Raw genomic sequence first — 22,247 nt, 5'->3', positions numbered from 1 at the left:
CGCCTTCTGAAGCCGGGGAGGCGAGGCGTTTGGAGTTGCTCCTGGAGTTCCGGGAGGCCGCGGAAAGAGAACTATTGTTCCTCAGTAGGCAACAGGTTCCGCGGAGATATGGTGAGGGCGAGCGTCTGGGTAGATTGCTGGCCAATACTCTGCGCCCACCGCATGACACTGCTTACGTCACTGACATTACAGGCCCTAACAATACTCCACTACTTTCTACCCCGGACATTTGCAATAATTTCCTTTCCTATTACAAAAAGCTCACTCACGGGGGACTTACGCAGTCAGGGGGACTACTCGCCCTAGTGTATTTAGAACGCTACATGCAAGACTTTTTGTCGGTCCCCATTACTCCGGACAGTATTGTAGAGGCCATTGACGCTTTGCGAGGCTCTTCGGCACCGGGTCTTGACGGGTTTTCGGCCGACTTCTATAAGGCATACAAGGATATTCTGGTTCCAAGGTTGGTGGAGGTCTATGCGGAGCCGCTTGAGGTCGGTATCCTTCCCTCTACATTCAGAGAGGCTGTGATTATACTTTTGCCCAAACCAGGGAAAGACCCTAAACTGTGTGGCTCTTATTGGCCATTGTCGTTATTAAACCTAGACTAAATATTGGCAAGGTTATCACGATTCGACTGTCTTTATTGATGGAATCTATCATATCGCCGGTGCAGTCGGGATTCATTCCTCACAGATCAACCTCTCTTAACTTGAGGACCTTATACACTGTGTTGCATCGGATTGACCCCTCTACGCCCGCCGCTGCCATATTTCTGGATGCTGAGAAAGCATTTGACTCCCTTGAATGGCCCTTTTTCCTCTCTGACATGCGCCGTAAGAGTATGCCTGAATGCTTTGTTTCCACGGTGGCTCTGCTGTATACCAGCCCGACGGCCAGGCTGCGACTTAATGGCACTCTCTCGGACCCTTTCCCCTTAACCCGCGGAATGAGACATGGGTGCCCTCTGTCTCCGCTCCTTTTTAAGTTAGCCATGGACCCTTTGGTGCGCCATTTCCAAGAGAATCACTTACACCGTGGCCTTCAATTTCAAACGAGCCCTCTTTTAATCTCTTTGTATGCGGATGACATTGTCCTTTATGTTAGGATGCCCCATATCAACTTAGAGCCCTTGCTTCTGGAAATCATTAGGGGCCCGATGTAGGTAAATCTCATTTACCGACTCTAGAATACCGAATTTTACCGATTCGGTATTCTAGATTCGGTAAATGAGACGTAGGAAATAATTCGGTAATTTTTATAGAATCGGTATGATTCGGTAATTACCAAATCGGTATTTACCAATTCGGTAATTGCCATTGATTCCTATGGGCCTCAAGGCCCATAGGAATCAATGTCACTTACCGAATCGGTAAATACCGATACGGTAAAATTACCGAATTGTTAAGGGGGACAGGGTGTCACTTTGACACCCTGTTGCACCCCTGATTCTGGCTTGTGTGCCATGTGACACACATACATGCCCTTGTGTGCCATGTGACACACATACATGCCCTTATGCCACAGATGTGCATGTACACAGGAATTCGGTATTTACCATGAAATAGTATTTCATGGTAAATAACTAATTCTTAAGGGCCTGATCGGTAAATCTATATGTAGGTGGCACTGAAAACAGTGCCACCTACATATAGATTTACCGATTCGGTAAATTTAACGATTCGGTAAATTTACCGATTTGGTATTTTACCGAATTGGTAAATTTACCGAATCGTTAAAATTTGGGCCCCCTACATCTCAAAAACCAAATACAGGTCGGTAACGGCCGAAATCAGCCATTACCGACAGGTATTTGGTGTCCTACATCGGGCCCTAGGTTCGGAAGATTTTCTGGACCTAGTATTAATTGGCACAAATCTGTTATTTTCCCTCTCACTTCCTGCACCACCGACAGGCCTTGCGAATTCCCTTTGGAATGGTGTAGCGACCTGGTTAGGTATCTTGGAGTTCATGTTCACCTTGACACTGCTTCAATGATTAGACTCAACTATGGTAGAGCGATTAGTCCATGGCAGGCAGGATTGCTATCATTAAGATGGTCGTCCTACCCCGGTTTCTTTACCTTTTTAATAATATCCCTATCCCACTCACGAAGATTTTTTTCCTGCAACTGCGTACATTGCTTATACGGTTGGTATTGGGGGACAAGACGCCAAGAGTCTGTTGGAAGACTCTTACTTTACCATATGATAGAGGTGGGTTTGGGGTTCCGGATTTTTATTTGTTCTACCTAATTGCACAATGCGGCTACGCGTATGCCTGGTTCCACCGGGATGCACGCTTACCATATTTAAAGCCAGAGGCAGACTTGGTTCTTCCGCGTCAGCTTATTCATATCCTTCCTGCAGGATTCCCCCGGGACCCGTGGGATGTTCAAATGGTCTCGACCACGTGTTGGGCTTGGGACAGGCTGCGTAGGCTGCTGGGATTTGAATTGTTATATTCCCCTGAATTACCTCTGCCTAATCCTTCTCTTCTCCTGATAACTGGGGAGACATTGGTCCAATGTACATTATAGAAGTTTCATGTTCGCACATTTGGCGATCTGTTCCCGGATGGTCATGCTTTTTTGATCTCGGAGGAGGACCGCTTTAGTGAGCATACCTTTATTGACACTTTCGTGATGACTCGGCTTCGCTCTGCTTTTCGCTCCATTTTTCCTTCCTTCCCTGCTGCCCGGAGCAGGCCCCTCCATTGACGTTGTTGATACAGAGCCCTGCGGGTACGCTTTTGATTTCCAAATTATATAAACAGTGTTGTGCGATTCAGCCTGTGTCTGATGCTAGGGTGCGGGCAGCCTGGGAAGTGGATTTGGGTAAGACTATTTCTGATGACCAATGGGAACAGTGCTGTAGAGCCACCGGAGAGGTCTCCATGAACAGCAGACACAAACTACTCCAGTTTAAGTTTCTCTGTAGAATTTACCACATTCCCGCACGTTCCCATAGAATAGACCACCCTAGGCCACACCATTGTCGTAAGTGCATGTCTCCCTTTGCTGATTTTCCTCACCTCGCCTGGACATGTCCTAAAATACATCAGTATTGGACGCTTGTTCACGCCACACTGGGGGACATTTTGTCCATGCAGCTTCTTCCTATTCCTGAGATAGCCTTGCTGGGTTATGTGTCCAACTTCCCCCAGAAGTTTCGTAGGCTGGTGGCCTTGGGATTTCTGCTGGCCAAGCGAGAAATTGCGCTATTGTGGGACAGCAGCAGAGTCCCCACTCGACAAGCCTGGCTTAGAAGCTTGGCGTTTTGCAATATCCAATGTGAAGAATTTTACACCTTACTCCCCAGCCTTTCCCGACCTGTGGACATATAGGGCCCATACAGAGACTACGTGGCCCGACACAAGGCGACACAGGGCTCACAGACGGCGGCTTGGATAGTCCCGGAGGGGGTGGGTTAGAAGCCCTTTGCTGGATGTGAATGATGAGTGCTATGTGACATGGTGCTGCGGCATTCCTACCACCCAACTGTGTGGCTTAGTCCTCCTCACTGGAGATGTTGAGGTCCCCCTTCAGTTTGCATTAATGTGTTGATTAGTCGTATGTACAACTTGTGCGATCCATATTGGATTGTATTTCGCTCCTCGCTTACATCGCCATATGTGACTGTATACTGCATGATTTGCTATGGTTGTAATATGTCGCTGTTGTTGCCATAATCTGCATTGTATAATCATAGCTATTTGTCTGTGTAAAAACCAGAAATAAAGTAAAAAACAAAGTGTAATTAGTGGGGCTGTACGAGAGCACATAGCAGGGCTAGAAATGTTCGAAGGAGGAGAGGTGTACTCAAGGAGGAGGGAGAGAATATCAGGTTCTGGATATGGATTTAAGGATCTGGCGGGTCTAGACATGGTGTTAGGGTAGGGGTGGTGTTAGAATTTTGGGTAGTGGGATTCGGCGGGGGTTCGTATGTGGGATCACAAGTGTTGGCCCGGTGGAAGAGAGATCGGGGATCTCAAGTGTGTGCATATTGGAAGTGAGATCAAGGGCTAGCTCTTCGAGGCCTTAATGAGTATGGCATTTTTGAGAGTCAGCAGTTCATGATTAATTTTCCTGAGTTTAGAGGCAGGATCAGATGTGAATTATAGGTCGAGTGGAGGGGAGGAGGAGGGTTGGTCAATGGGGAGGGCGGGGGGAAGATAAAGGCAGGTGTGTGGGAGGGGTGGGTGAAGCCCCCTAGTGGAGAGTTCCCACTCTGATGTACTGAAGCGCGAGGCGAGTGGGTGATGTAAGGGAGGTCAGGGGAAGGGAGGTTGATTGAGTTACTGTTGGAAAATGGACAGGCCTGCTGTCTAGTGAGGGAGTGGTGTGGCATAGGAGTTATTAGAGCTGGATTAAGAGCTGTACTTGGATGATCCCTGTTTGATGTTACAAGACATGGATTAAAAAAGATTTCAAGAAACTTACAATCTGGCTATTAGTGTCTTCTTATACAAAGTACAACATATTTTTTGCCACGAGGACCTGAACCCAAGCGTACTTAACCCCTTCGCTGCTGGCCCGTTTTCGCCGCTGTGCGGTAAACAAACGAACAGGGCGGGCCGTGACAAACCCCAGCCGTCATCCGCACACGAGCACCGCGGAGCGTGACGGCTGGGGTTCGTCACCAGCATGCAAAGGGTCAAGGACTGAACAGTAATCCAGAGACTATTATGAAAACATTGTAACCAGTGCAACTACAAAGAAAAGAAAGGAAAGAATAATACATGAAGCAGTATGGAGTAAAAGGCAAGTCAGCCCCACCAGTGTCCTGTCATCGGACGGCCCCAACCTGTGTCCTGCCTGATCTTGCTCCATGGACTTGACCACAGGTATGGTCTGTATGTTAGGGTATGAATGTACTGTTTTTCACCCTACCACTTCCCTTTTGAGTCTGCTGTATGGATGTATCCACTGCGCAAGGGAATTGTGGCTGATCAACATATGAGTTATGGTCTAACTCAGTGAATGTATTCACATGTACCACACAGGAGCGGTGGGGTTATGCCTAGTTTGGTGCCTTCAGTAGGCATGGAAAGTAGTAAACACATTTGACAACTCAGTCAGTTTGGAAATACTGCTTTGCATAAGGAACTGTGAGTTGGAGGACTGGTCACTACAGCCAGATTTGGTGTTCCAGCCACAGCGTTTCCTACAAGAGATTTCAGAGAGTGAAGGTGTTGTTACAGCCCACCTTGGTAACACTCCATTGAAGTCACTAAAAGGATTGGTGTGTATGCGGCACACCTCTGCCACATGTGGGTGATCAAGCCACATTGATTTTCATCATCACAGTGTGTGCCCAGGAACACAAAGCGCTACACATTGTGTTTCCATATTTTTCTTTGACTTTGGCAGAGCTGTTTGCTCTGAGCGTAAGGCACAATGTTTTGTGGAATCTGTCCGGTCGAACCGTCAAGAGGAGAACTTGTGTGGCGAGGAAAATTTCGTTTTTTAAACGTGGTATGCTGTTCCCCAGAAATAAATAAATAAAACAACACTCCACAGCTGCAGTGAGCTCATTTTGGGGGTGAGATCTGTGTGTTTTAATGTCACTGGCAACCTGTTACAAATTGCAGTTAAACCGCCATTGTTACAGTTTAAAATTATTAATGTGCGCCATGATCAGCGCGCGCTCCTACCTGCTGGCGGATTCTGTGAGTACTGGTGACGCATTGTATTCCTTCTCTGGCTCAGCCTCTCTCTGCAGTGATTTAGGACGCATGCTTTCGCCTCCAACCACTCTGCACGGCGTCATCCAGCGTGACGTCATATTCTGGTTGCCACTTTCCCCTTCCATGCTGATGACGAGCTCAGCTCGTCATCAGCGTTACCTGCCGTGTGCTGATGACGAGCTGCGCTCGTCATGTATCGCGGTAATTTTAAAAATGCCGCATACAGCGGGAAAAGCCGCCGCACGCATGCGGTTAAACTTTGCCAAGTTCACGCTCATACTCGAAGAAATTGAAAGATTTATTGAGCGTTAATCCGAACGACGTGACTAGAAAAGAAGGTTTTTGTTTCTCATCACGAACAGGTATTTAATTTAGTTGAATTTTGTTTACTATGGAGCGCATGTCCAGTGTAGAGTGCAAGTTTAATTTTCATTGTGGAGAAAACTCTAACGGCAAGTCATTTCTGTATCAATGGGAAAATATTCATGGAAGACTCATAGGAATTTTAACTCTAGCACAACAGCAGCCTAGTATTGTTCAATATACAGGAATGTTGTTCTTCGTGTTTCTCTTCATTCATTACTGTGCAAGGCTGCCATCTAGTGACTATTTTTCATATTGGATGTTTTAATAACAGATTAGTATGCAGCGTTTAGTCTAAATGTCATTTCAGTTTTACAGTTTACTTTTATTGAGTATTGCAGGTGTTTTCAGTTTAGTTTGGGGTCAATTAATAAGTCAGTGTCTTTTTATCTAGTGACCTTTGGTATCCTTATGCAAGGGATATTCTTGTCAAGTACTACTCGGGTCAGGGGGTCGCTCACCGGCGAGAGTTATTTTTAAGATTATTACAAGTGTAATTCTCCAAGTCTTTTAGTTCATCATTAGAATAGTTTTGTGATGCCACAGTTTTATGCTGTATATGGTTGGGACGTCTTAGTCTTCTGGTGTATGGACATCACAGGTTCTTTTTTCCATGAGGGTGGTTCTGGTCTTGGTGGGTGGTTCCCATCTTCTTGTGTTTTGTGTTGGTAAGTCGCTTTGCCCTGCACATCTTATATTTGTATGTGTGTAAGTCGCCCTGCGCCTCACATGTTGTCCTGTGTAAGTCGCCCTGCACTTCAGATGTCGCTGTGTTTAAGTCGCCCTGCGCCTCACGAGTTGTCCTGTGTAAGTCGTCCTGCGCTTCAGGTGTTGTCGTGTGTAAGTCGCCCTGCGTGTCACATGTTGTCCTGTGTAAGTCGCCCCGCGCTTCAGATGTTGTCTTGTGTAAGTCGCCCTGCGCCTCACTGTGTGTACCCGCTATGTGGTCCATATTGTGGTATACGTCTATTTGTAGTGTTTATTCACTTTTGATGTTGGTTTCTGGCCTTGGGTGTTTGTTGAGGGCTGTGTGTGCTCTTCACTACTAAACTGTTCTTTAGTTTTATTGGGAAAGGACGGGGTTATTCCTGATTTGAAATGTAATTTTGCTGTTTTTCCTTCCCAATTTGATATTGACTGATGGTTCATATCTAATGTATGTTAACTATGTTCATGAGGGAGGATGGGGGATTTTGATGCATGTTTTTAATATGTTGTATTATGCCCATCTTTTCTTGTTTGCTTTGTTCTCTCTTTGGTGATGTTTTAAATTCATTTTCATCCCTTAGTTATGAACATTTTCGCCTTTTGTGTATAGTTCTTTTCTTTAAAGATTGTAAGTTTTGTTTTCATTTTTAAAGGAAAGGGATAATGTTATATCCTAAGATTTACATTCTTATGTGAATCAGCCTAGGTCTTCCTAGCTGCTCAGCCAGAGTGAGAGATGGTGACGGAATGTTGGTGTGCCTGTGATCAATGGAATGCCTGGGTGACTGTGTGGATGAGTGGGTGACAGTTGGAGATGGACTGAGCAGCTAGGCAGGCTGCTCCTGGTGGGGCTGGCATAGGAGTTATTAGAGCTGGATTAAGAGCTGTACTTGGATGATCCCTGTTTGATGTTACAAGACATGGATTAAAAAAGAAGATTTCAAGAAACGTACAACCTGGCTATTAGTGTCTTCTTATACAAAGTACAACAAAGTGCACCATAATTTATAGGTTAAAGTCTGGTCAGGTCGTGGCACGATGGGTGAGTTAGGGGAGCCTGGTGTTGGAGGAGCTATGGTCCAGTGGGAGTTGATCGGGAAAGGTGTGGCGTTCCTCAGACTATGGTACGATAAAGAGGGATCAAGGACCTCCTGAGATGGGGTACGGGATAGATCGTACCTGGATTGAGTAGTGTAGTCGCTAGGGACCAGGGATCTTTTAAAGAGAGCAAACCAGTTCTCAAAGATGTCCAGACTGTGATCGGTGGCCTGAATAAGAATAGTCCCATTGTTGTAGATGGATACAGTGGCATTTTCTCTAAAAGGGGGGGGCTTTGTGAACAAAAGTCGCAGACAGTGCGGGAATGTTTTGGAAGAGGTGATGCTTTGTAGAGCGTGGAACGTAGATCTCCACTGAGCTCTTCTTTTAGTGTAGAAGATCAGGTCGTTAGTAATAGTACCTTTTTTTGGGCAGAGGTAGGGGTCAGAGATAAGGGTTTCTGGATTGGCTTTGAGGAGAATACCTTTGCATAGATATCAACAGCACAGACAGACCCTTATGCAGCCTTCACATCTTCTACCACACCCCAGGTGATAACCTCCACCTAATCGAACAAGTTATGGAAACCAACTCCTCCAACCTGGGGTGTCACTCCCCCCAGATTATCCTTGGTAACTTTAATCTCCACTGGAAAACCCCCCACGACCAACTTCTACAACCCTCAAAAACTTCCTTACCGAACTATCTCTCACTCAATTCTGTGACAGTCCCACTCACAACTTAGGTTCTACACTGTATCTCATCATTTCCAGCCCCAACTCCATTCATCTCGAATCCATTCTCCCCTGTGACTGGTCTGACCATCATTTTATCAACTTCCTGATACCTGAAAGTTGGAACCACAAATCCGCTCAACCACTCAAACTTAAACACTGGAAAAGACCGCTCCAGAACACTAGCGTTAATGAGCTCATAGAATGCTGCAATCTCTACCTTCCGCCACCTTCTAACATGACTGACGTCCATGACCTCACCGACCATTATAACAACACCATGCTATCTGCCCTGAATGATACGACCCCTCTTCAGCTAAAAAGAATTCCCATAAAAGACTCCAAACCGTGGTTCAATGACAAACTAAATGAGGACAGACACAGTCTTAAACTAGCTGAACGCAAGTGGAGAGCCTCTCCTCCACTGATCTTCTAAACACTCTAAGATCCCAAAGAAGCAGATACAACAAACTCATTAAACGGTGAAAGACAATTTGTTTAAGTACTAACTTGACTTAGCCAAAAATCGCCCAAAACGACTTTTTGAGCTCATTACATCACAATCCAACAACACCTCTACCCAATCTCAGCACACCACTCGCCCGCAACCAAACTGCGATGTGGTGGCTGAATTCTTCCTCGAAAAGATGAATAAAATCGAATCAGACCTAAGGTCTGCTGCACTCACCCTCTCGCCCTCTCCTGACACCTCTTTCTCTACACCACTGCCCTCGCCTCCGAGGCTCTCACTCAAAAGCAATGCCTCTTGGAGTCTTTTCACTGCACTCAATGACATTACCATCCTCAACATTCTCTCCATTCTTAAACCCTCAAATCACTTCACTCTCCCCCCTAACTTCTTTAATGAAATGATAGGTTCACTAGCACCACTCTGGTCGAAAATCATCAACTCTTCACTTCTTCAAGGTGAGATCCTGGTCTGCCTGAAGGCAGGCCTAGTGCTCCCTGTCCTAAAAAAACCCTTGGCTGACCCTGTTGACCTGCACAACTACTGCCCAATCACAAACATACCGACTCTGGCGAAACTTCTGGAGAAATGTGTTTACGATCAACATTAAGCAATTCCAGCTTCTCGACCAATTCCAATTGAGTTTCCTCACTGGACACAGCACTGAAATGGCCATCACTCACATTGTGGACAACGCTCTCACTTTACTTGACCAAAATGAAACCTACCTTTTAATCCTACTCGATCTCTCGTCGGCTTTTGACACTGTCAAACATGATAATCTACTCTTCCTCTTGGAACGCAGAATGGGGCTCTCAGGCACGGTCCTTAAATGGTTTGCCTCTTTCCTCAATAACTGAACACAAAGGGTCAAATCCAACCAGCCTCTCTCCAACCCTGCACACTGGGTGTTCCCCAAGGCTCCTCAATCTCCCCCACTCTCTTCAACCTCTTCCTGGAACGACTGACTGTAATTCTTAAAGACTCCAACATCCAATATCACATGTATGTGGACAACACCCAACTCTACATGAAAATCTCCTACCCCGAAGACATCAAATCTTTCAAAGGAACCCTTCTCAAAACCTTTAACTGGCTTACCACTAACCATCTCAAAATAAACGTACTCACGATGGAATTTCTCCTCATTGCACCCACTAAGCAAACCCCCACTGTTTTGAAATTTCTCTGTAACCTCACCGCCCTCAACTGCACACCGCACATCGTTGACTCCACTAAATCACTGGGAGTTGTGCTAAACAAAAACTTAAACATGCACAATCACATCAGATCATCAATCAAAGGAGCGAACTTTCAACTCTGTATCCTAAGAAAACTCAAACCCTACCTTCCCCAATATGACTTTAAATCGGCGGTGCAAGCACTTGTCATTTCCAGACTAGAATACGGCAGCACGACTCTTTGCGTTCTGCCTAAACTCCGTTTAGCACCTATCAGAGCATCTCTAAATGCTGCCACTAGACTCATCACGGGCTCTAAGAAGACCAATCACATTTCACCGTACCTGAAATCGCTCAATTGGCTTCCCTTTGAAGCTAGGATACAACTTAAGATCGCTTGTATGACCCATAGAGCACTACACTTCAACACCCTACTCTTCTTGACAAACAAACTGGTCCACAAGGAGCACCAGCACACTGCTGCTCAAGCCCAAGAAATTTAAGAAGCTTAAAACTTACAATCATACATTCTCTGGCATCGACCCGAGAAGTGATTGTTTTTTATCTGGTTTGCTCTTGATGTATATTGCCCTTCTTTTCGCTATCACCCTTCCTGCTTCCTTTGCCCGCCCCAATCTCTGCTTGCCCCTGTTGTATAACGCCTCACTGTTTCCATGATTTCGCTCACCTACCTATTTTCCTTTGTCTACCTATACCTATGTAAAGAGCTCTGATACCCTCCGGGGTCATGTCCGTGCTACACAAAGCTTTTTAAAGAAATAAAATAAAATAAAACCAGTTGACCACCAACTGCTAGTCCTAAGATTATGTGACAGTGGGACCCAAGGATCCGGCCTTAATTAAATATAACACTATCTTAAGGATAGACCTCAAATTGTTTCAGCTTATCCCCTCCACGTGTCACTTAGGCCTCCTGCAGAGCTTAACAATTGCCTTCTCTTGTTTAATATTCCCTACTTCCTTTCCCGAACTTGTGTGCTCCTTCAGCCTCACCTGCTACAATTATGCGGACAATGCTCAGATCATTTTAGAACTGCTATGACCTTCAGAAGTAAAGTCATCCTAGCTCGGTGAAGGCCTACTGGTAGTGAAAAATAAATGGATAATAAATAATCATCTCAAACTTAACTGATCTAAATCTAATATGCTCAACTGTGAATAAAGGCAAAATCATGCCCTATGTACTCCTGGATCCAAGATCAGAGCCATTTAGATTGACTGAAGTGAAAAGCCTCAGTGTGTTTGTGGACTCCAACCACTGACATTCATCAGAAAAACTTTAAGAACTCACTTTTCACAATATCAGTAGCCAATTGACTTTCAGATCATAATCCTGACTGGCTTGGACAGGCTGCTGGTGAAACTATCATAACATTACTTTTGCTTATGAACCCATGTGTAAGATGCTATTACAGACCACCACGTTACACCTGGATCACACTCTACATGCTTAAGGCATGACACCAAGACTCAACACTACTAGATAAGACTTCAACTAGTAATCTTTTCCCATCTATGCACTACAGAAGTTGCAACTATTACCATTTTGATCTCGAAAAGTGCTTGAGGCCCAGAGAAGAGGCAGGAAAGCTCCACAGAAATGCTACAACGAATAGATGCAAGAACTACTGCCATCCTATAAAAGTGGTATTGCCAGTAGACGTTTCACGTTCTTCTCCTAGTTCCCTCAGCCTCATAATGCACTGATACGCCTCTATAGAGAGAGAGAGTGGAGAGTGAAAGAACCTAGCCGTGCCTCCCATATCACTCTGGATACAGGAGAGTATGGACATGATGGGGATATCATAACAGGGATCCTGTATCCAATGGTGCCATTCTCCTACACTCTATATTGGTGTGAGATGATGGGAAGGCTGTGCAAGTCTTGTGCCTACTACTATGACAGTCCGGCTCCATCTTCTTTACACAAAGGCACATTTCCTGCTTTGAAGTGATAGTGCCCAATTCATTTTTTTGTTAGATACTCCCCTGTTAATGTAGGTGGTCTGAAGGTCTTAGTGAGAAATAAGTGGTAGGGACATTGCCAAGATTGTGTAGGGCTCCTGCTCTGTGCTGCATCAAATAAGTTTGAGACTAGGGTAAACAAACAGACCCACAATGGTATCAAGGGAAGCCAGAGGTCACAGTTGCTACCTCTTGCAACCCAAGATTATACTAGCAAATTCCACGAGGTGTGCTATACTTTATCACAAGAGCCACATCATCTCCCAGAAGAAAAGAAGTGAAGCTAAGCAGAGCCAATGGACCACTTCCTTTTAGTTTCATGTAAAGGTTCTGTGTTTTCAGTAAATGTTTGTTAACTTCTTACCAGTGGTGCATGGCTGGCATGAATCTCCTTTTTCACCTAAAAAAAGGGAAAAAACAGGATAAGTAACAAGAGAACAGGTACAAGTAAGACATTTCCTCTCAATGTACTCATTTTCATCACTACTCTTATCTGTCTCAGCTACCTGCTTTACACTACAGTAATTATTGTGTACTACTACTACTTGTATACTACTGAAATGTTATAACTTGTTGTCTTCGATTGACATGGCTGTCAACATTCTCTCTTTTCAAAAGGGCTGTTCCCATTTTAGTCTTTTAAACAGAAAATGTTATTTTGCGTCCCCTTTAAAAGTATTTTCTGCTCACTACATTTTTGTAGAATTTGCTAAATGCCCTTTTTTTGGTGCATGATCAGGAACATCAGAAATGGGATGCAGCTTGGGGCACTTGTCCCTGGCCCTGCTCTAAGCAAGGCCCCACACTTGAGTTGACAACTTATAAGAACATTAATTTCTTGTCAATACCCTGTGATTGCAGTCCCAAGGATTGAGGTGCTCTGCATGAGACAGGTCCATATTTAGGTATTGCCACAGATAGTGTTAGCTGTCTGCTGTGATACCACTTGTCATCCATATATCAAAAGGAAATATAAAGAAGGCCCGGTCCAGACCATTGTTTTTTCCCCCAATGTGCCATTCTAGACAGTAACCCGCCTTAGGAAAATCAGTATTGGCCCTGCTTCAACAAGAACAGTCTATCCCCACCTGCCAGACCATGAGAACACAAACAAGCCCAAATCATTTTAAACTACTTAGGTCACGTCGGCGGGCAAAGCTTGGATGATCTGACACATTGAGCACATGACCCACATCTAGGCATAACCCATCACACTTAGGGCCTTTCCTGTAAAAACAACAAGATGATGGAAGAATAGCTTGAATAAATCTCGTGCACTGGGGATCAGTTGAGCCACATAGCAGTTCATCATTCCTTGTCTACTATACCATTCTAAACAGAGACTCTTCTTATGCAAATCAGTCTTGGTTCTGCTCCAGTAGGAACAGTCTCACTTGGACTGCCAGGCCGGGTCTTCTCCTGAGGGACACAGGCAATGCCAGACTGCTTTCACCTACTTAGGTCTCATTAGTAATGTATACCATCAGCCCCATGGAACAGTGAGCACTTGATCCACATTTCGGCATACATGTCGCCATTAGGGCATCTACTGCAAAATCACCAAGGTGATGAAAGAAATACTTGAATTGAACTTAGCCACTGGTTATCACTCGGGCCGCATTCCAGACTATCATTTTACAGCCACTGTGCCATTCTAGACAGAGAATTCCCTTATGCAAACCAGTCTCAGGTCCTGATTTAGATCTCAGTGGACGGGTTACTCTGTCACAACGTTGACAGATATCCCATCTGCCGAAATGTGAATCCCATTATATCTTATGGGATTCATATTTTGGCAGGCAGGATATCCATCACTGTTGTGATGGAGTAAGGCGTCCGCTAAGCTCTAAATCAGAGTAGAGATGCTCGAGTAGGGATAGTCCAGCTGAAGAGCCAGGCTTTGTCCCCTCCAGATGGCAAGAAAAGCAACCCAAGATGGGTTTCAATGTACTTTGGACTCTTCAGTGATTATAGATTGAGTTCTATGGCACACTGAGCACGGGGCCATGTCTGGGCATATCCATCACACTTCAGGCATCTCAGTAACTGACGATCGTTCAGAGGGGCATATGTAAGAAGCTGTTTGCGATTCACAAACGCTGGAATTCGCAGAATTCTAGTGTTTGCGAATCGCAAACGGTGTTTTGGCATGTATGGGCCATATAGCAAAATTAGGAATCGCAAAAATTGCGATTCCTTATTTTTCTCAAGCGTTTAAGGAATCGCAATTTTGCGATTCCTTAAATGCTATGTAGGGGTGCCTTGCAAATTGCGATTTTGGCTTAAGGAATCGCAAAATACTGCCTACTCCAAGTAGATAGTATTTTGTGATTTCCTGTTAAAATGCATTTTTTTTTTAAATTCCATGTGCCCTTAGGGCATGTATGTGCGCCACATGTACTTACATGCACATTCCAGGGGTGTAACAGGTGTCCTTTGGACACCCTGGCACCCTTGGAATTGCGATTCTCAAATTGCGGTTTTCTCATGGAAAATCACAATTTGAGAATGTATCCCCATTCATTCCAATGGGCCTCTTGGGCAATAGGAATGAATGGGACACTCATTCCTTAATTGCGATTTGCAATTTGCTAATTGCAATTAAGGAATTTTACAGATTCGCAAAAAAATTGCGATTTATTACATACATTCCATTTTGCAATTCTCAAATAGCGATTCCTTAAAAATCGCTATTTGAGAATAGCAAAATGTAAATTACATACATATGCCCCAGAGTCACATTCCTGGCCAAGGCTTTAAGCTGCGCCCAACTGATGAGCCCCGACTAAAGGAAAACTGGAGTTGCTTGAGTTCTGGTTTCAGAGAGTACCTAGCTTGGCAGTTCGGGCTGGACTTTTCTTAATGGAGCAGAACCAGGGCTGATTTGCATATGGCTGGGGTCCAAACTGAGATGGCTGTGGCTAAGCTTAATTCAAGCACTCCACCATCACTTTCTTTGTTTACCCCAGTCACTGGTATATCACAGTCCAGTGTGTGCACAGATTTGTCAATTCATCCAGACCAATATATATTCAGCCTCAAGAATACAGCACCCAGTACGTGGTCAGCATCATTGGCACAACACTGCATTCATTATGATCTCTAGGTACAACAGAGCACCCAGTGGAAACAATAATAAATACTATGGTTTTGCAAATAATAAATAAGGGTGTGCCAGATCTGCCTATCTAATGAATGAATCAGTCAGTTTCTCACCTTTAGGTCCAGGGAGTCCTGGTATACCAGGAATGCCATCTTCACCCTTTGCTCCTGTTAATAACAAAATGAGAAACATAACCTGTTTATACAGAGCTCATTGTTTCCATGTTACATTCCTGCAGGCAAATACTGCAGGGGGGGTTAAGACTTATTACGTTGGTTTCTTTAAAGAGTTCAATCTGAACCCTTATTTAATAATAGTAACAGCTTTGTGGTAAATTATTAAGTGGGTTCATGCCACAAATGCAGAGGTCAAGACATGAGTAGTAGGTATTATTTGTAGAGTATCCACTTACGGTTTAAAAACAAGAGTTCTCATTAACCCAGGTGGCCCGTAAAGACTATGGTTCGATTTTAGCATAGAAAAAACTTATTTCAGGGGACAAAGTGATGATACAGATTGGGATGTCTCAAAGGGGTGTGGCCAGTGTAATTAAGGGCGTGACTTACAAACATAAGCTATAAAATCTGTTCTTAACATAGTGTGCCGTGCGACTGGTATTTTGCTGCTTCTTTCTGTTTTTGCATCCAGATACAACTGTGCCAGCACTTGATTGATAGTAAACTCACTGACCCCAGGGAGCTTGCTAAGGAGCCGTACTCTGGCTCAGCACTAAAGTTTCAAAAAAGGTATTTGGGGTGGGATCACCAGAAGGATGGTCAGGGGTCCCACCAGAAGAAAGAGGGGGGAGAAACACTTAAGAATAAGGAGTTCTTTAAAGGCCTTTAACCCCTTCCCTGCTCATTATGGAACCCCGCCGTCATGAGCCACGGGCAGCGTGTACTGATACGGCGTGGTTCCGTCATGTTGCGGCCGCTCCACCCACGTGGCACTGATTCCCCACCTGTGCGGGCGAATTAATGAGTGGGTGGAGTCGTGACAGAACCATGCCGTCATAAACACAGCGCGCCCGTGGCTCAGGACGGCTTGGTTCCGTCATGAGCATTGCGGCACCGCGCTACCCCCCTCCCCCAAAGGGGTTAAAAGAATTCCCCAGGAAACACCAGTAACAAATTCCATCCTTATCAGAAGAAGAAGGGGATCTTTGAACACAAGACAAGGATATAATTCGCCCAGTGTTCTGAGTGTTACAAGTATTGGCACTCGATTGGAGAAAGCAAATGCCCCAAGAGGACAGGCTGCTCACCGCTGGCCAGACACCTGAGTTGGTGAATCTAGCACCTGGAGAGGGGGTGGTCTCAGTTAACTTGGATGAGAGGACAGATGTTACCTTAGTGACCCCAGTAGATAGAGAGATGGTGATAAATAGCCGTATGCCTTCCAATACTTCCAAGTATAGTCACCGGCTCACCATGAATGGGCACAGGGTGGGGGCTCTGAGAAACATAGGAGCCAGCATGACTACTGGGAGCGGTCATATGGTGTTTAAAGCAGGTCCTCCCTAATACATTCCACCAGGTCATAGTCACAGACAACCATGGGAGTCACTACCCACCATACTCCTAAAATTCTGCATGAAAAATTGCCCTTGACTTACTTCTGCTTCAGTCCTCTGCTTTAGTTTTTCAGAGTGGCATCTTCTTACCATCCATCCTCTGCATGCCTTCTATTTCTGAGTATAACCTCCTCTCACTCCTGTCTGCCTTAATCTCTCTTTTTGTAATTCTATAATTGGGTTAAACCTCTTTTCATACCTCACAACCTCCCCCGAGTGGCGTAACGAAACTTGAGGGGACCCCCCTGCAAAGCACATGGAGGGCCCCCCCGGACCCGGCGGCGTGGCCCACCATGTACCACTTTGCCCTACCACCCAGAAATCTAATATATTTTGCTTTGAAACCTCCAACATTTAAATGAAATGCCTCTATATTGTCTTTCTGTAAGTTCTAGTGAAAAAGTGGGAAACACTCAACATACATGCTATGCCATTAGCAAAAATACTGTCAAAAGCAGATTATTTAACTGAGGCAGCAATCAGAACAATGCCACGGAGTGATCCTATTGTCTCAGGAACTGCCTCTGGCTGAAGAACAAAGAACAACTATGAAGGGTCTGATATAGAATTGACAATACCTTAAAACTTTGAAAGAGAAACCCAAGCCTGCAATTCCATAAAAACTTGACTGACAATATACATGAGAAATACACAAGCTATAACTCAGTATCCTTCTAATCCTTCCTCACAATATCTGCTCCCCTCACTGTGCTGCCATTTTACCCTCTCCTTCCAGTGCGTCATGGTGGATCACTGACATAATATCGACGTCACAAATATCGAGATACACAAATATCGAGTGAAAAATATCGAGTGACAAAATATCGACTCCCTATCTACAAACAGGTAAGTACCAAAATATCGACTCCAAAATATCGACTTACAAAAATATAGACTGTCAAAATATCGATTTTTTTAAATGTCTTAAATTAAGTTAAAACTAATATAATTATGATGAATAAAGTGCTGGATTCATCCAGTAAGTCGATGGTTCAATATAAGCCCAAATCCCTTAGATCGATTAGGAATAATATGGCGATTTTTAATTTACGAGACCCTTGGCGCAATCAAAACCCAGATAAAAGGGAATATTCCTGTTGGTCTGGCAGGCACAAATCCTCCTCCCGGATTGATTTCTTTCTAATTTCACATCAAATTATTTTTTCCAAACAGATGTTGCTACATAACGGATTCTCGGATCATGCAATGATTATTTTGGAAGTAGGATCGGGAGACAGGGTAAGAATCCCGAAGCGCTGGGTCTTTAATAGAAAATATTTGACTGATGAGGCCTGGGTGGAGGCCATTAAAACAGAAATTTCAGATTTTCTCGCACGGAATGCGGGATCAGCCCCCCTTAACTATGTTTGGGATTCTCTGAAGGCATATATTCGAGGGTTGGTTATTGGGAGAGACGCGGTCGATTCATCGGGCGCCAGGAACAGGAATAAAGCGCTTCAACAGAAAATACAGGATCTGACTTTACGCATGCAACATAGCTCAGATAGATCGGTCTATAGCCAATTAATTGCGGCCAAAAGAGAGTTCTCCCAGGAGATCTATACTCAGAGTGAGGAGATTTTTCGTAAGAGCTCTCAAAAAATCTATGAGGAGAGTAATTTTACTGGCAAATTCCTGGCGTGGCAGGCCAGAGAACAAGCCTCGTCGAATTTAATTCATTCTTTGATCTCTCCTGAGACTCACAGAGACACTTCGGTTCCAACAGAAATTGGAGATATTATGGTCGCACATTATAAGAAAATCTATGGTACTCAAGCGATGATAGACCATCAAAAGTTATTGAAGTATCTGGAAAAACAATCTCTTCCTACTCTTTCTCCTATAGATCAAGCGAGTATGGCTATCTCCTTCTCGCGAGAGGAAGTAGAGAAAGTAGTTCAACAGCTCCCACTTGGGAAAGCTGCTGGCCCTGATGGGTTTCCCGCAGAATTTTTCAAAGTTTTCTTTAGTGCCTTTTCAGATTTTTTTATACAATTATTAAACTTTATGTTGAATGGCGGACATGTTCCGGATTCATTTCGCGAAGGGACAGTAGTAAGTTTCCTTAAAAAGGGTAAACCCCCGACAGACCCAAATTCGTATAGACCCATCACGCTTCTGAACACAGACTATAAAATCATCACTAAACTCTTATCCACTCGCTTTAATTCTTTTTCCGCAGATTTGATTCATGAAGATCAAAATGGTTTCGTTGCCGGCAGGCAATTGCTGACCAATACTCATTTTTTAACAGAGGCTCTTGATTTCTTTGATGCACGAAAGATCCCAGCATTAATTGTATTATTTGATGCTGAAAAAGCTTTTGATTTGGTGGTGTGGGAGACACTTTTTGTTATTTTACAGCACTTCGGTATTCCAGAGGCAATAATAGATCTGATACGGAATCTCTATTCTGGGGCTCGTGCCAATATTATTATTAACACGGAATCAGTGGGATTTGTATCGGTGAAACGTGGAACTAGACAAGGCTGCCCACTCTCCCCGATATTATTTGCTTTTTTTATAGAACCATTAGCCACTGCAATTAGGAAAGCTCCAATGTTACTCCCCCCTATTAACTCGATGCCTAAAATCAAACTGTATGCAGACGATATAATTCTGTTAATTAGGCCAGAAATGCAATGCCAAGCTCGGGCTCTACAAATATTTGAAGAGTTTGAGGAGCTGGGGGGATATCGGATAAATTAAAAAAAAAACGAAATTCTAGTTTGCGGTGGTATCATCCCCTTAATACATCCTGATTTAAAGTCATGCATTAATAACAAACCGAAAAGATATTTGGGGGTCTGGTTTTCATCCTCAGTTGCTGATCTTTATAGTTTAAATTTTCTACCAATGTTGCAGAAAATTCGAGTATTGTTTGAAAGATGGAATTCCCTACCTTTGACTATTTTGGGACGTATTGCTCTAATTAAGATGTCGGTTCTTCCGTTATTTAATTTTCTATTCTCAACTATCTCTGGCTCATTTTTCACTAAGGCTGAATCTTTGTTTTCTTCTTTTATATGGGCTAAAAAGACGCCACGTATTGCCTTGCACACTTTATTTGAGGATAAGGAACAAGGAGGACTTGCTCTTCCTAATCTGAAAGACTATTATGATGCCTATTTGGCTCAATTTATGACTAGATTTAAGGACAATACCCAACAACTTTTTATTAATTTTTTCTTTGATTTGATTTGTATAGAAGCTCAGATTCCCTCACCGCTCCAAATTTTCAAATCACCAAAAACAGTTAGGTATAAGGTTTTGCACTGGTTCCTTAAAAGACGCACAGCACTGTTAAAAAGGCACTCTCTTCCATTTCTTAATCTATTCTCTCCCATTAGCTCCGTCTTCTCTTTTTTTGGGGTAGATATCAATTTGGAGCTCTTAGGAAAATGGCAGAAAATAGGGTTCAGGAAACTGAATGATTTTTTGCAAAATGATACCTGGATTATGATGCCTGATTTGATAGCCCGGATTCAGGGTAATTTTATACTATTGGGTTCATATAAGCTGATTCATGGTGTTTTGCTTCAATTAGATCGGACACATCTTTCCCCCCCTGATCCACTATTTAATGAACTTTTTCTGTTAATACAAGAAAGGAAGCCTGGGGAGTGGAAACGTCGGTTAACCATGAACAGGGATCCGAATCTATATGGCAAAGCAAGTAATAAATGGCTAGACCAGGAAAATATGGTATTAACGCCCGCCATATGGAAGAAAATTAATGTGCTGAACTTTTCTGTATTAAGAGGAGCCAATTGGCGCAGAATGCTGTTTTTTAGTAAATGGCTTCTGTATTTTACCCCAGTCAAAATTAACAAGATGTATCCTGAGTGCTCTTCGAATTGTTATAGATGTTTGCAGCATGACTCAGCTAATTGGTCCCATGTGGTTGTTAAATGTTCTAAAATTGTTCCTTTCTGGGAAGATATATTTACGTTCTTGCAAAACCAGTGTGAAATCTCAATTTCTGTTAATTACAAAATGATTTTGTATGGATTTGACCCGGAATTGATGCTAGAAGGGCAATTAGTTAAATTCACATATATCGCTATGGCCGTGGCGAGGTCATTAATTCTTCAAAATTGGCGTTCGCAATATTGCCCCAACGTACATGAATGGCATTTTAAAATGCAAAAAGTTAGAAACAGTGAACAAGTGTATGCTCAAAGAGTGGGGGCGATTCGAAAGTTTGAGAAAATCTGGGGCTCTTTTTCTTTTAATGGTAACTGAGCCTAAGTGTATATATGATTCTGTTTTTCTATTTTTTATTTCTTTATTTTTTATTTTTTTTTATTTCTTGTTTTCTTCTTTCCGTATTTACCTCTATTGTTCCAATCTATTGATATGGTGATATGTATGCTTACTGATTTTTGCTGATATATGTACATTTGGTTAAAATTACGCTATGTTTTTTTGTGTCCAAGACTTCAATAAAAAAAAGTTTAAAAAACAACAAAAAAAATATATATATAGTAATAAATATATTTCATATAAACTTAGAAATAATTATTGTAAAATTTTAATTTTAATAAATAATTTCTATAATTAAAAAAATTATATCACCAAAAATAATACATATATATATATATATATATATATATATATATATATATATATATATATATAAACATATTATTAAATAAACATATATAACATTTTTAGCGTAGCATAGAAAATGGTTAAAATTTATTGTAACAACTATAGTAAGCATGAGCGGATTTTGCGTATTGGCAATCCGCGGATCTGCGGATTTGCGTATTTGCGGATTGCGACAATACGCAAAATCCGCGGATCCTAGCTTTTTTTTTTTTTGCGTGTTCGCACGGGTTTCTGCAAGTTCGCGAGGGTTTTATTGTACAAAACGCTCGCGAACGTGCAGAAACCCGTGCGAACACAATGTGCCTACTCATGGCCAAACGGACGGGGCTTCCATGCGAGTGCACATGCCTCTTGTGTGTATAAAAGGTCAGAGGCCGATCAGAGCAGCAGATGAAGATACAGAGACTCCTGGTCACAGGAACAGCACAGGGATTGTGCTGCACATGCCTCTTGTGTGTATAAAAGGTCAGAGGCCGATCAGAGCAGCAGATGAAGATACAGAGACTCCTGGTCACAGGAACAGCACAGGAATTGTGCTGCACATGCCTCTTGTGTGTATAAAAGGTCAGAGGCCGATCAGAGCAGCAGATGAAGATACAGAGACTCCTGGTCACAGGAACAGCACAGGGATTGTGCTCGTGAAAGTCAAGGATGCAAAGGCCTCTATCCAGCATCACAGCTGACTTTCGACGGTAGATGTGGTAAAGAAGGCACATTGCCCAGCCTCGACGACGCTCTCGATTGTTTCTGGGCTGATGAATGAGTCACTGCATTTGAGCTTCAACTAGTT

General features: G+C 43.4%; 1 protein-coding gene across 1 annotated transcript in view; it reads right to left on the bottom strand.

The window, feature by feature from the left end:
- LOC144754341 (ficolin-1-A-like) overlaps nucleotides 1-22,247 on the bottom strand; it is a 249,397-nt gene that overhangs the window by 78,407 nt on the left and 148,743 nt on the right. Inside the window, exons 6-7 of the mRNA XM_078642030.1 lie at nucleotides 15,384-15,437; nucleotides 12,532-12,567 (exon numbers count right to left, since the gene is read on the bottom strand). Of these exons, the coding sequence (XP_078498156.1) occupies nucleotides 12,532-12,567; nucleotides 15,384-15,437 (90 nt within the window). The remainder of the gene's footprint in view (nucleotides 1-12,531; nucleotides 12,568-15,383; nucleotides 15,438-22,247) is intronic.

The sequence above is a fragment of the Lissotriton helveticus genome, chromosome 5_1 (genome assembly GCF_964261635.1).
Source record: "Lissotriton helveticus chromosome 5_1, aLisHel1.1, whole genome shotgun sequence".
NCBI lineage: Eukaryota > Metazoa > Chordata > Amphibia > Caudata > Salamandridae > Lissotriton > Lissotriton helveticus.
This window is presented reverse-complemented; position numbering and strand designations above follow the sequence as displayed.